The sequence below is a fragment of the Fusarium poae genome, chromosome 3, assembly GCF_019609905.1.
Source record: "Fusarium poae strain DAOMC 252244 chromosome 3, whole genome shotgun sequence".
In the NCBI taxonomy this organism is placed as follows: domain Eukaryota; kingdom Fungi; phylum Ascomycota; class Sordariomycetes; order Hypocreales; family Nectriaceae; genus Fusarium; species Fusarium poae.
In genome coordinates, this window is record NC_058401.1 from 7,556,673 (window position 1) to 7,571,396 (window position 14,724).

General features: G+C 46.6%; 6 protein-coding genes across 6 annotated transcripts; 4 read left to right on the forward strand and 2 right to left on the reverse strand.

Annotated features, from left to right (window-relative positions):
• Nucleotides 1-2,271: 2,271 nt before the first annotated feature.
• CEL74A (Xyloglucanase) lies at nt 2,272-4,575 on the reverse strand (the record flags this gene model as incomplete). Its single annotated transcript, XM_044854356.1, has 3 exons — nt 2,272-4,165; nt 4,214-4,300; nt 4,349-4,575. 3 exons carry the CDS (start codon nt 4,573-4,575, stop codon nt 2,272-2,274), a joined length of 2,208 nt encoding a protein of 735 aa, XP_044707026.1.
• A 1,392-nt stretch (nt 4,576-5,967) lies between these two features.
• Nucleotides 5,968-7,604, forward strand: FPOAC1_009950 (uncharacterized protein; the record flags this gene model as incomplete). Its single annotated transcript, XM_044854357.1, has 5 exons — nt 5,968-6,072; nt 6,123-6,367; nt 6,422-7,369; nt 7,420-7,463; nt 7,519-7,604. The coding sequence occupies 5 exons, from the start codon at nt 5,968-5,970 to the stop codon at nt 7,602-7,604; spliced, it is 1,428 nt and encodes a 475-aa protein (XP_044707027.1).
• A 791-nt stretch (nt 7,605-8,395) lies between these two features.
• FPOAC1_009951 (uncharacterized protein) lies at nt 8,396-8,871 on the forward strand (the record flags this gene model as incomplete). Its single annotated transcript, XM_044854358.1, has 2 exons — nt 8,396-8,456; nt 8,510-8,871. The coding sequence occupies 2 exons, from the start codon at nt 8,396-8,398 to the stop codon at nt 8,869-8,871; spliced, it is 423 nt and encodes a 140-aa protein (XP_044707028.1).
• A 1,902-nt stretch (nt 8,872-10,773) lies between these two features.
• FPOAC1_009952 (uncharacterized protein) lies at nt 10,774-11,775 on the forward strand (the record flags this gene model as incomplete). The annotated part of the gene is made up of 1 exon (XM_044854359.1): nt 10,774-11,775. One exon carries the CDS (start codon nt 10,774-10,776, stop codon nt 11,773-11,775), a length of 1,002 nt encoding a protein of 333 aa, XP_044707029.1.
• Nucleotides 11,776-12,439: 664 nt separating this feature from the next.
• Nucleotides 12,440-13,594, forward strand: FPOAC1_009953 (uncharacterized protein; the record flags this gene model as incomplete). The annotated part of the gene is made up of 1 exon (XM_044854360.1): nt 12,440-13,594. The coding sequence occupies one exon, from the start codon at nt 12,440-12,442 to the stop codon at nt 13,592-13,594; it is 1,155 nt and encodes a 384-aa protein (XP_044707030.1).
• A 220-nt stretch (nt 13,595-13,814) lies between these two features.
• Nucleotides 13,815-14,483, reverse strand: FPOAC1_009954 (uncharacterized protein; the record flags this gene model as incomplete). Its single annotated transcript, XM_044854361.1, has 1 exon — nt 13,815-14,483. One exon carries the CDS (start codon nt 14,481-14,483, stop codon nt 13,815-13,817), a length of 669 nt encoding a protein of 222 aa, XP_044707031.1.
• Between the last annotated feature and the right edge of the window lie 241 nt (nt 14,484-14,724).

Here is a 14,724-nt window from a genome sequence, read left to right on the forward strand (position 1 = left end):
ACAGTGTCGAGACGAGATGAATTGTTCTTATAGCTGGGGTTGATGGTGATGATAGTAGCTAGTCTAGTCTAGACCAGGGGGTGGTGGAATGAGCCGAATGTCCGACGTGAAGTGTCTCAAGCCCATGTTCTGACAGCTTAAACGGTTAGCCGCCAAGGTCGTTTTTGAAACTGGGACACGGAAAATTATGCTTATTTTTCATTTCGCCAAGGAATGAAGATTTAGGCGATCAAGTTTCGTTTGTAAACGAGATTGATTGTGACCTCCTTGGAGCAGAGGTGAAATGTCACAGGGGGCTGCGCGACCATATTGACATGCCTTACCCGTAAAGTAATATCCATTGACAAGACATTACAGCTATTCTTTCGCTTGGTTTTGTGTTGGTAACAACTCCCATCTCGTAAGGCGCTTAATTATACGTGTATAGTATCCAATCCCTCACCGCTTACGGAAAACGGAGCCATACCCGTAAAGTAATAGATACCCGTTGTGGACTCTTCATCAGGGGATTTCGGTGCGTTTCAGGTAACAAGGGCACAGCAAAAGTCTTCACCTGAGTGGTGGATGAATAGTGGATGTTTAGTTTGACAGGTGAAAACATACCAGTTCTACAGTGAACCCTTGTCAAGGATGGATCAATTTGCCCATGACTCTCCTTTCTTTTGCTCAGAGTGGAAGGATGAGGGTAGAATTAGATGGATTTTAGGGATTTGTGTGGGTTCGCCGACATGGACCATCGGTTCGGAGTTCGGCATTTGATAAGATTAACGCAGGGTTGTTGAGCTTCAGGTTACTCATCACTTTTTTGATCGATTCTATGCTGATCACCATACTAGAGCAAGGTTTGGCAATATGCGACCTATTATCGCATGGAAATATGACCTTATCCCAGTGGATATCGAGCTGACTGCAGTTTATCATGTGCGTGGGTATCAAGATAATTCTCGGCACTCAGGAAGCGCTCAATGAGTATGATTAGCTTACCAAGAACCATCGCTGCTTCAAGGCCTCACTTTCATGTAATCAGCGCTGCAACTCCCCTCATCAGTGAATCGATATTCACAACGATGCGCAACGAACAGAGATTTGGTCTTTTGAACTGTGAAGCAGTGCCAAAAGTCACAGTTTGCTGCAAAACTCGACAATGAATAACGTTAGTGGAAGGGAATGATTGGAAAGTTCACGGCTTGTATCAGAAAGGATTCGGCGTACATAAAGGCCTCAACCACGGCCTAGTCGATATACAACAGCAGCACCACGTCGACAATAAAATAATACCGACTATCAGGTACCCAGAAACCCAATCAACTCAAAGTCAGATACAAACATATCATGACGAACATGATTTATGAATGCAACAATTTTCAGATGACGACGTGGCTCTGTACAAGAGACCTGGGTCCAGATTCACTAGATTTCTGCGGTACCTACAACCCGCGTGCCATTGAGGCTTGCACGAAATGTGACACCAGAAGGGGCAGAGGGGCTTTGGCTGTTAACATCAATGGAAGGGCATTTGCATATCTGCTTCACGTCATGGAAGGGAAGGAGACTTGGCTATTAATAGGATCGGGGAGATTTTTCTGAAGGTGGTGAGGTTCAGATGGATAGTGAGGCAGCGAACGAACGAAGATCCATTCACAAGTCTTTGTTCTAGTAGTGATCTAAAGAAAGAAGTAGTAATCGTGTATCTTGTACCGTGTTCACCTTTGTATCGATAACCATGATATGTGTATCAGAGCGTTGAAACCTCTATAAATATCGACCATCGGATCCGGGAATTCTAAATCCCTTTTCTTCCCCCATAGAGTATAATATACCAAGATAAACCTGTAATCGACAACATGATTTAGCATGATATTACTCTGGCAGAGTAACAACTATCTGAATAGTGTTCAAACGATGGGTTAGAGAACATAACGTATCAACCATGCCTCGCGGACCTCAAAATAACACCACGATCCGAGCTGATCACAAGTACTGGCGTATCCAGAACAGAATCATTAAAGCATGCTTCATGGCCACCTCAATTAATAGTAATATCTGTGTTGAGTGCAAGACGAGACGCGATAAAGGAGATGATGCGTTGAACGAGGAGCTAGTTGCTATCGGGGAACTTGTCAAAGTAGATAAACACGGTGCAGAGCATTGGAATTATTTTCCTCATAGCTAGTTATGGAATGAGTAGTAATAAATAATAAAGGTTTGAGTTCGATTCAATTGTGGCCCATACAGAACACAGATGGGCTTGTCCCTCACTTGTGAATGTACTTAGATCGCCCCTTGCGCCCAGAATACACCACGACCATTTGTCCCAACATACACCAATCCAGCTTCGTTCCCACTGCCAGCCAATCTTGCACCATCAACAGCCCCAAAGCCCATAGATCCTTGAAGATCAGTCCATGTCTTTGCCATATCAGAACTACCGTATAGCTTTCGTCCAGCAGATCCTGTACCAAAAGCATACACGTTCCAGTTACTTCCAGAACCGCGACCAAGAGCAATCTGCTCCGTCTTGGTCAAGGAAGACTCAATCTTGGAGAAGGACTCGCCAAAGTTGGTACTGCGGAAGATGCCGATGTCGGTAGAGACCCAGACTTCTCCTGCTTTTGTAGGATGCACTGCGATGTCACGGATGGAATTCGCGGATCCTAGGGATCCAGCTTTGGAAAAGGTTGATGCAGTGTTGTTGGAAACGTAGAATGTTGATCCTGAGGCACCGTAGAAGAAGTCATTGTCTCGCTTGTCACTGGCAATGATTGATCCAGATGGAAGGCTGGATACGGAAGAGAAGGATGCTTCTTTCCCGGATCTCAACACGCCCTTTTTCTCAGTTGACCAGAGGACAACATCTCCATCTGCAGAGTAAGCGATTGAGCCACCAGCCTGACCAGTGGCGGTACCACTGTGAGCCTTCCATGATTTACCTCCATCGGTGGACAAGGCGGCTTGGGGCGCGTCGCCCTCTGTGTTACCTGCTCGAACAACGTTACCGACCTTGTTTCCAGCGTAGTCAACACTGACAGAGGTTGTAAACATGGGGTTATCCCAAGCAGATTGAGGTGCCTTGTTAAGTACACCCTTGTTTGCAAAGGTAAATCCACTGTCATCACCTACAGCAGAGAGAAGTTCACTACCACCAGGGACAGACTTGACATCCAGCACAGCGAATTCCTCAATACCATCTGCCAAGGACTCAATGGTGACGTTGTGCTCAGTATCCCACTTGGTAAGATCATGTCCACCATAGACAGTAAGACCAGTGGCGTACAACCAGTGGTTACTGTCAAAAGGATCAATAGCCAAAGCCTCGACCATCCACCCCAAGCGCTTAGTGTCGACAGATATAAAGTTCTTGTAGATCCAGGGTGCTTTTGGTGTGGAGATGCTGTAGTGGTAGTCGAGATTACCTTGAGCGTTGTAGTTCCAAATTGTGGACCATGTTTTTCCCGAGTCTGTAGATCGGAAGAATTGAACATCGGGGTACCAAGAGTTTAGCGCGGCGACGACGAGAGTTCCAGGTTTCTTCTTGTCAAGTGCCAGACCACCAAAACCATGATAGATGTTTCCAGGTGGTGTAATGTCTTTCCATGTGTCCGCAGCAATATCGTAGCGGTATACTGCACCAGAACTACCATCATAAGGTCCTGATCCATCGCTGTAAGACAAGTAAAGTGCCTTTTCCTTGGCCTGGAATTGACATTTGTGGGGAAGATATTCCTTAGGTTGGCCCGCAACTGGCTTCCACGTCTTACCAGCATCTGTAGTAACGTAGACAGAAGCAGTTTTCTTGTCCGCCACACCGACAAATATTCTTGACGTGGCTCCGTTGATCAGAGAAGAAGTTGAGTCAAAAGTGACAAAAGCCAAACCCTGAATGTCGCTGTTGTATCCGGATCCATCGCTGGGGTCAGGGATGTAAGTGCCCACGTTGGTGAAGGAAGTGACTTTGGAGAAACTCTTGCCAGAGTCTGTGCTCCTCCAAAGACCATTGCCACTTCGGGCGCCAAAGTAAATGATCTTGGAGTTCTTGGGGTCAACAGCAAGTCGTTCACCCATTCCACGGCCAGGCATGTTGCCGCCGACTTTGAAGGGCAGTTCAGTGAAGGACCATGTCGCGCCTTTGTCATTGCTAATACCGATGGCTCCATTGTTGGGGTCCCTACATCTACTGTTAGAGTATGTTTCATTAGTGAGCAGGCTATCTTACCAGTTGCTTGTATACATGCCAACTGCAGTGAGAACCTTGTTTGGATTGTTAGCATCCAGAGCCACGGCATCAATACCCCAACGATTCCTATGCGATGTCAGCTATTGAGTATAGGTGAAGCTTGTTCAAGCTTACCATGTCGAGTCTGTAGCAGTGTTATCAGTTATAGGAGTCCAGGAGTCATCTGGGTTGAGGCGATACAGTCCTCCAATATCTGTTCTGGCATAAGCGACACCCTTGGCATTGGGATGGAATTCGATGCCGGGCACAAAGCCACCACCACCGCCCATACGAACATTCTGCCACTTCAGGGCAGCTTGGACAACACTCGCCGAAGCGAAAATAAGAGAGAGCAGCTTCATGATGCTGGTGTTTACAGATTGACCATGCGCAGGGAGAGGTGCTATAATTCCATCGTACTATTATCACCTTTTATATATGGAGACCTCTAGTATTTCCTGATGGTCGTGAACTTGTGATCCAGAGACCATTTTCAACTTCGGATATTAAAGCTCCGTGCCGAAATAGGAACAGGGCAGGGATTTTGGAATTCAACACCTACTTATGATCATTATGAACAGAAGGTTTACGGAGATGATCGACTTTGAACAGATTGGGTAACGGACATGTCGAATATATTTTCCACCTACCAGTTGAAGCTAGATGTCCAATTTGAGAAGGTTGTGGTGACTCGAGGTGACTCGGGTGGACGGGCCGTTATATATGGCGCCACTCCTCAGCTATGCTGTATCGGTAGTTCTTTTCAGGCTGAAGGCATTGGAGTGGACATTTTGCGAGCGAGTTATATGGATTTTCCAACTTCTGGTGGAACGCTTTATGTAAGGGACACAATGCTACATAAAGGATTTGCATAGCTATTAATAGAACTTACGGTAGCTCGGGGAACACGTTTGTTAGTACCATATGCTTCCAGTCAGTGTAGTTAATATCTATCTCTGTTTGGTTATTTTAACCTCTGCCTGAGCCTTTCATCAACCATCAACATCGGATGTAAATGGGGGAACCCATGACGATGCGAACATGTTGTTTAAATATCCATTGTCTATTGTGAAGGACTAATTGAGTTCTTAGTGCGATAGTAGACGTCAATTATAGAAAAAGTGTCGATCATTGATGATGAAGGTCCTGATCGAATCGATAGCCCGATACGGACTTGTATGGGTGAGAAATTAGTAAAGGTACCTGCAAATCTAAGCCAACACCAGATCAATAGTTGGAGGGTGCCTGTCGCATTTAAAAAATCCGACCTAATTAAACAAGACCTGTTCCTTACGCGTCTTTTGTAAAGAATAGGACGCTGTTCTCATCTATCGGATCTCGGCCACAATATTGAAACGGTTGTAGGCTATTCCTTCAACCCAATCCACATATTCAAAGGCATTGCTTATCGATGCGCTTATCTAAACGCACGATAAGGCTGACTTGTCATCCAAACCTCCATTTCCAGCAAGGATGAGCATGATTTTTAGAATCCTTCGCCCCAAAGAAAATAAAGTTTAGTGGAGCTGACAGGAGGCTGTGATATCAAGAAGGATGTCGATTCGTCAATTCATCTGCTAACCATGTAGTATGATTGACTATGGAGGACTCCAAAGACGTCAAGATGGTAGGAATGAATGTTGATCTAAATTGATGAATTGTCTATAAGAACAAGACTCTCAGCGTGTTTATATTCATATCTGCAATTTTCTCACCATCATTTCACTCCTACTTCACAAACAACAGCCTTCACAATGAGGATCTCACCACTTGCAGTCATCTGCACCCTCTTCAACTTTTCTTCAGCAGCACCAGCTACCGACTATGACGCGCAAAGCGCACTTTCATTTGCTTACATGGTAATTATCAAAATCCACCTCGTGATACCTCCATTGGCTCACCGACATAGTACGGCTTCCCGCTTTACGCGTTTGGAGACGTAGCCAGGCCTTTGCTTGCCGCAGGAATCCCACTCAAGCCCAACTTCATCCTTCCCTCGCCAAAGCCAAACGAACCTGGCGCTGTTGGCGTCGTACGGCCCAATGCTGATACCCTGTATTCCATCATGTTCATCGACTTGTCATCCAACGATCTTCGAGTCACTATCCCCGAGATTCCCGAGGGTCGATACTGGGTCTTTCCCTTTACCTCACCGTAAGTCAACCAAACTTGCTACCAAGGCAGCGTTTTTCTTACCACTGTTCACAGTTATGGCGATGACTTGGTCAACCTCGGCAATCTCGATGGCAGCAAGCCCGGCGACTACCTAGTCAAGTACAACTCCAAGAGTTACGGCCTAGACACCGACAACGTCCCAGAAGGCTATGTCGGCGTCGTCAATTTCCCCATGCCATACGGACTCGTTAGTTCCAGGATCGTCACCGACCGTACAGATGAAGATGTTGCCATCGTCAACAAGCTTCAAAAAGGCTTCCGCGTTCGCCCAGTCCCTAGATCTTCATGCAAGCCTGTTGCTCCAGCGCTTGACCTCTCCATGTTTGCCAATCCCGAGTACACAACCAAGAACCAGTCACTTTATCAAGCCGTCATGAACACCGCTGCAGCTCTGACACCACACCTTCCTCCTTACATCGTCGACGATCGGAAGTCTGTCGCCAAAGATCTCAAGAGGGCTGGCTTCAAAGATGGAAAGTTCATTCAACCACCAGGCACAGACTTGACCGCTGCGGTAGGACTTGCCAACTCGACATCAAAGTCCTTTGCCTCTCGACCAGATGTATCCAAGGATGTCGGTAACGGCTGGTCTCTCATTGCTGATCGATACATCGGCCGATTTGATTCATACTACAACATGAGATACGAGATTGCCGTCACTGCCTATCTTGCACTGACGCAATCGGAATGCGCTTACCCATCGTATGGATCATTTGACGAGATTATCTCCGTCAAGAAGGGCGAGTCTATCATCTGGACGTTCAGTGCACCTCCAAAGATTCGAGAGGGTGGTTTTTGGAGTCTTACTGCCTACGGACCTAACCAAGATCTCATTCCCAACGATCAGGACAAGTACATGGTTGGTGACAGAAGCAACTTGACTTTCCCTGATGGGACTTCAATCGCGGCTGGCGGTGAAGGGTATTTCCAGGTTTTGCTTCAGGATTCTGATGTCGCGCCTCCTTCGAACTGGACTAACAAGTAAGTAATTCTCTACTTTGGTGCATAATCGTTGCTAACAAGCATAATAGCTGGCTTCCTATTACCCCAGGAGGTGGAGATATCTCGATTACTAGTAAGTTCACCGCTCTTCAGATTATTCCAATAGTTTGCTGACTCGATTCTCTTAGTGCGATGGTATGGTGCCGAGGAGGAGATGGTGGACGGGACATATGTTTATCCCAAGATGGCTCTTGTCGATACTATCACGCAGTAATGATGTGGGCTACCTTCCGATTTATTTAATGCTCTTTCTTTCTACCAACAATTTTTCCGGCTTCAAACGGAGGTACATAAAGTTAGAAAACTATATCGCCACTTCTTTTAGCTCTTACTGTATCTGAGCCTCAATTGACTTTTTACCTTTCATGAATGTCTAAACATTCCAATTTTAGTAGCGTTAGCAGTGAAGATGAGATCTGAATGAGGTTAAAAAGTTTAGAATTTTGTGCATACACCGCTATTTCTATTAATGGCACTAATTGGCAGTTCTCGGTATCTGTTAGCTTCACTACGCCCGTTTTTGACGTCAAATCACCCATTTCGGCATTTCAATACGATGCATCGTATAGCATCTAGCCTAAAGTCAACCATCTGACCATCAGCTAGCTAACTGTATAGTACAATACGAGAAGTACAAAAACAGCCAAATACGAACTGCAAAAGAACTCAATCCCTGCATTTAACCAATCAGACTAACCATGTTCTCAACTAGGGAAGTCAATTACGAGCAGTTCAAGCCCAGCTGATTTGATAGTTCCAACTTTGAGCGGTCCGAACCGCGAATATACCCCACCTCTTGAACGGCTAGAACGCTCCAAATAACACGAGGCTTTACATCTTTCATTGCGGGGTGATACTTGCCAACACGAGGTTATTGTCGGATGGATCGGCTGTCGCTGGAATGTAAGATGCATGCGAGGAGGGGGATAAATAGACAGTGAAGTCCTCGCCATTTCTCAATCTTCACACACCAAATCTCAACTACAACCTCAAACACAATTCAACATGCAGCTGACCAACCTCTTCTGTCTCGCCAGTGTCCTGACATCCGTGTCAGCAGTAACCGGTAAATTCAGCCCCCTCTCTCAATACAACCCAAATCCCCTAACACTTGACCAGTATCCTACGATCCAGGCTACGGAGAAGCTAGTCGCCCCTTGACAGCCGTCGCCTGCTCTGACGGTACAAACGGCCTCATCACGCGCTACAAGTGGCAGACACAAGGCCAGATTCCCAAGTTTCCCTACATCGGCGGCGCGCAAGCTATCGCTGGATGGAACTCAAAGAGTTGCGGTACTTGCTGGAAACTTACCTACAAGGGCAAGAGCATCAATGTCTTGGCTATTGACCATACCGATGCCGGCTTCAATATTTCCCCTGCGGCGATGAATGCTCTTACCAACAACCAGGCTGTTAAGCTTGGTCGTGTTGATGCGACTGCTACTCAGGTAGCTGTTACGAACTGCGGTTTGAAGAAATAGATGATTGGGACGGTCGGCCAATGAATCGGCTGTTGTCTTGGCTTGGAGAGCAATGACGTGGGATGATATATGATTCTGGATTCTAATGTTTAGTAGTATTCATTAATTCTTACTACTTTTATCTATTTCAATTACCTCTATCCGTTGTGCCATGTTAGCTATTTCACCGTGATGGAGGCAATAAATTGACGTTGACGACCTCGAATCAACTGCTTTCTCATTTCTTGTCGCATTAATTCGTGTGCCAATTTATTCCGGTTCCGATCTACCAAGAATGACGTATCTCGAGGCGGAAGAGTAAGAAGATATATAACCATACAACTGCTGACACATTTCATGCGCCCTGTAATAATCAATGCACGAGAACCCAACTCCCTTAGTTCAAAATTACTTGTTCTCTTGGTTTTTGTTTACGTGACGTTATCAGTCGCCAAGTTTTCACGGCTGAGGCATGACGCGCTGAGGATATATGTCGTTGTTGTATGACTAGTTCCTCTGCTTGTTTCACATCTCATTTCATGCTTGACACGTCAGTGGTAAAAAGAAACGATGACCACGTCACTGGATGAATGTCGATAGACAGAAACTCGAGAATGAGAAGATTGATACTATGACGATCAATGACTTTTATTTTATATGATCTCTTTAACAGCATAAATGATCTTATCCTTCGTCATAACGCATACGAAAATGAACGTCTCAAATTCAACAACGTATTAGACGCGGCTATTGGAAATACAGTAGTTATCTAATGACGATAGAATATGAAAGCGCTCTCGAAAACACCATTTCTTGCGAATATCAGTTAAACCAGTCCTCTGTAAAAGGAAGACAGGTTCCGTGATACGTCAGTAGCCTCTGAGTGTAATGCGATTATGTGAGCGCCCAATAACAGTACGGACCGCAAGTAATACAGATAGCATTCGTCAATAAACATGCATTTAGGATTTCTGACCGGTTTCTTACACTTGGGGGCCCAGGGAGTTATTGTGCTGGTTTCCGAACGCTGATGAGTTGTCTAGACAGTTCGGACGATCGATCTATAACTAAGCGACGTTGACATAGCTGGTAGGATGAGAAAGGATTCGCCATGACGTTATGAGGCCATGCTAATGATTAGCTGCAGCTGGATCCTCTCACGCCTTGTAAGCATGTTGGGAATGTCACTCTACAGTTGGAGATGGACTTGTTGAGAAACAGATCATGTCAATTGATTACCGGCAGCATGATCCGAATTCAGGTTCCATCGCAATATGAAAATTCAGCCACCTGCTCATTCAAGCCAGAGCTCATTAAACGTGCAGCAAGTCATTCGGCCTTATTCCCATGGCGACCGTACATTTACCATGCAGGGGCCGTAAGCCACATGCAAAAGTCACAAGGCCCCCCGAAACTGCGAAACAACTGGTCCACTTGCATCAAGGATCACGGCCTAAAATAGGACCCCTCCCCTCCCCCTCTCTTGGCTTGGAGAGATACAACATCCTTGCACCGGAAACACTGCAATGAATAAAGTACCGATTGGTATAAAGTTGTTTCCGACGTTGCACTGATCAAGTTTACACTACCGCTGTGGTAGACTGACCTGAACAAAGCGGCCCTGTTTACTACTTCTCCTTTTGACCACTACGCGCGCTGCCCTGAACCGCGCATAATGCAGCATCAGGCCAAGCTGACTTACAGTGGTCCACACTTTCTGGCCTAATCTTGTGCCGTCATGCGTTGCCTCAACTCACATCTGTCGGGGAGTGTCGGTTTGATGCCGAACGATTCATATGAGTTGAACTGTTATACAGCAGTGAATGAGATCTGTATATCGAGGTATATAAAGGATGGAGAGATCTTGCTTCGTTTGTAGATCTTGCCCTGTATCAATACCAGTTTGTTTACAATCGTAACACTATGCGTCCTTCTACAGCACTTCGTTTGCTGGGTATAACCCTCTTGGCGACTCTTGCATCTGCTCAAGCTCCAGCTCCAGCAGGTTGGCCAAAGTTCTGGTTCAAAGGACATGTTACAAACAAGGAAACGTTCAAATACAATCCTACAAATGAGTTCATCTTTCCTAGTATCTTCCATGCAGGACGATATCTAGACAACCCCCTAGGAGAATGGTATCTCTACTATGCTCCTCACGAGAACCCAGGAGGTATCTCTCTCGTGTACTCGGATAGTCTCGAGGGACCATGGAAAGAATACAGCAACAATCCAATCATCAAGAACAAGTGGGACTCTTACTATTCGGTTCCGCACGTATCCAGTCCAGATGCTACATGGAACTCGGAGACTGGTCGCATGTTCCTTTACTTCCATGGCGACAACACAAGAACACGCTGGGCTGAGTCTTCGAATGGTGTCGACTTTAGATACGGTGGCGTGGCAGTGAGCAACGACATGGCCAGCTCAGACACGACTGAATCAAGTTATGCACGTGTTTTTGCGCACCCCAACTCAGCATCAAAGTACAACTACGCAATGTTCTACATGGCCAACGAGCGCAACAACAAGCGCAAGATCAGACTTGCCGAGTCTGTAGATGGTCGCAAGTGGGTTGTCGACCCAGACTACGTGGTCACTGGTGGTAGCATAGAGGGTGACAATGTGTCTGGTGCGAATTATTGGGTGTGGAGAGGACAAGCGTATGTGATTTATCATGGTTCTTCGGGGAAGATGTACGCTCGGACTATTGATGCGACGCTACGAGATGTAGGATCGGAGCCAATTGTTTTTTACCAGTCTCGCAACCAGGGTGCGGATGTGGGACGCGTTGCGGCCCCTGATGTCGCGACTTCTGGGGAGAATACTTATTTATTCTATGAGTCTGGGGATCGATTGGGAGGGACAATTGCTTGGGCAAAGATGCAGAAGCAGACGACTCGTTCTGTTTATGAATGGAAGGCATAGATGTGATGGTTTGTTTTTATTATTTCACTGTACAATACTAGGTAGTGTATATTCGATAGTGCATCAATATTATATTGAGGTTGTAATGTGCCCGGCTGTCAATATTGGTTTCAGTGTTGTCTACCCTATGTTTTTTGCTGCGACATGCTTTTAGGGGAGCTTGGACAGTAAAAGTCAGACTTGATCCCCTGAATGATGACCCACTTGTCAAGCTTCTTGTCCTGTCAGGTAGCTCACGCCATCGCCAAGGTGGACGGACATTTATCGATACAAGATTGAGTGAATCCACTTGAGAAAACCCCAGATTTACTACCTAGAGAACCCATATCTTGATTCATTTGCGTCATCACTACTTTATGGCCATGATGACTCCTCCCTCTTTCTCCTCCTCTTTCCATGATACACGTTACTCAGTTGGGCCGCAAAACCAGCTGGCGAGCATTGATTGGCGGCCTCCCATTGCATAAACCAATCTGACCAATCAGGTGTTTCTTATCGATAAGCGTATCCATCTCGAGTTACCGCCTTTTTGGCTTGGCTTGGTGCAGCAGACTCAAAGAAGTATCCACGCTTTGCTTCCTTTGACATCTATCTCTCACTCACTCACCTCACTCACACTCTCTTTGGCTATTGATTAGACCAACTTCTCATACAAAACAAAAACATGGGCATCGAGGAATTTTTCACAAAAGCAGTTCGTGACAGAAAATTCCAAGCAGCAGCACTCGAGGTCGCAAGTAGCTGCGCCTCTGCGACCCCCGTCATCAAAATCGTTCAGGCCGCCAACAAGATCTCCAAGATTGGAGATGCCGTCCAACATGCCAACGATTTCTTTGCGGGTGCCTCCCAAACCGTCAAAGGCGCCCAAACAATCCTACCTCAGATGCACATAATGGGCCAGTCCCTCGTCGATAGCGCTAGGCTTTTTCAACAATTCTCCATGGTCGCCACCACCTTGAGCGCCGGCGCCAACATCATCCAGACGTACCAGGGTATTCAAGCGCTGAATCTCATCGCCGCGAAGCTGGGCGATATCTCGGATAGTCTGCAGGCTCAGGCTGCACTTACCGCCCAGCGAGACTTTCCCCAATATGTTTTCGACATGATCAGAGAACGACTCAGTCAAACCAGCGTCGACACGGAACGAGAACACTGGTTCTTTCTCTACCACCCCGACACCGATTGGTATCCCAAGTTTTTCCATCTCGTCGAGGAGAAGCAGCTAAGTCCGAGATTCTGCGGTTACACGAACCAGCTCGACACCGTCTTCATGTTCATGCTCGCCGCCCGAGAGCGCATCACGAAACGAGAGATGGTCAAGTCGAGAAAGAGGCAACATTGTAAACCAGTGCAGCTGCACCTCATCATCCCCGCCTACCAAACGATCCTCATCCCCGAACGAATCAAGATCCCCGAAGATATTGGCGATTTCGTCATCGAAGGCCGCATCAACAGCAACAGACCTTTTGTCTGGCTCAACCTCCCCGACGAGCAGCAACACTATACCTTTGACGTTGGCATGTGGAGTCCCCCCGAGTCAGGTCTCTGGGAGAAAGCCTTGGAATGGATGGGCATGTCTGGGAAGCTCAAGATCTCTGATACACCACGAGTGCTCGGCGTGGCAGAAAGGATCGAGATGATCGAGGACGAGAAGCGCGAAATGACGATCCAAGAGATCACAAACGGCCCTTCGACAGATGTAATCAAGAGAGCCGCTACCGAGTCGGCTCTTGATCTCGCGACTGTGAACAAACACCAGTCCATGCCTCTTCACGAAGGTCGCACAAGACGCTGGCGCCGACGAGAGCGTAGTCGCTAAGACGTGGAACGATAGTAGGAAACATTTGGACATTTCTTTTTTTGCATAACGAATATGGCGTTCTGGGAGGCATTTTAAGTCAAACGACACAGAATATCATCAATGATGAGGAAAAATACACAGCTTGTTAGGGATTATACATACTAGATTGTTAAACGGTAGAGCTCGGAAATGAATAGCGGGCATTGAACGAATTGAAATAGGAAATTGTTGGATACACTCAATGAAGCCATCTCAACTTGACCTCGAACCACGTCTCTACCTTTTCCCACAACGTCTTTTGTCTTGGCGGAAGTGGTTCTGTTGAAAGTGCAAAGGTTTCCAAGGTTCTTAGTGCTGCGTCCAGATCGTCGTTGACAATGGTCAAATCGTGGGCTCCTGGTCTAGCAGCGTAGTCAAGTTCCATCTTTGCCTGCGCAAGCCGCTTCTGGACAGTATCTTCGTCCTCTGTACCTCGATCACGAAGTCGCGTCTCCAGAACCTCCAAGTTCAAGGGTGCTATAAAGACGTATCGTGCACACATCTTCTTGAACTTTTTCATCGCTTTGACACCTTCCATATCGATGTCCAACAATGGCACCATCCCTCGCTCTATCACATCCTCAATCGCATGGAATGATGTGCCGTAGTGATGGCCGTTGTAGACAGTGCATTCGATAAAGATTCCTTGTGCGTAGAGACTCTGGAATTCGGTTTCGGTCGTGAAATGGTAGTGAACGGCTTGTATTTCGCCCGGGCGTCGAGGACGCGTGGTGTGTGACACGACAGTAGAGAAAATCTCGGGGTGAGACTCGCAAAGTTTGGTGATAAGTGTTCCCTTCCCAACGCCCGAGGGGCCGGAGATGACGATGGGCTGGGAAGCGTGATAAGGGACTTGACGCATTTCCATCGAGTATATGTGTGTGTGTGTGTATGTGTAGAAGGGTGAGGCGTTTTGAGGAAGAGGAATGCTTGTATTTATATTCAGAGGTAAAGTTTCCTGGCGCAGGTGACTTTGTGGCTGCGGTGTGACTGTTTGTAGGGGGATGATATCGATGCAGAGAGAAAGTCAGATGCGCGACTATTTCTGGCTCACTGAACCTTGTAGACATTCGCCCGAGGCCTCAATAAAGTACGTAGTACAAAAAAAC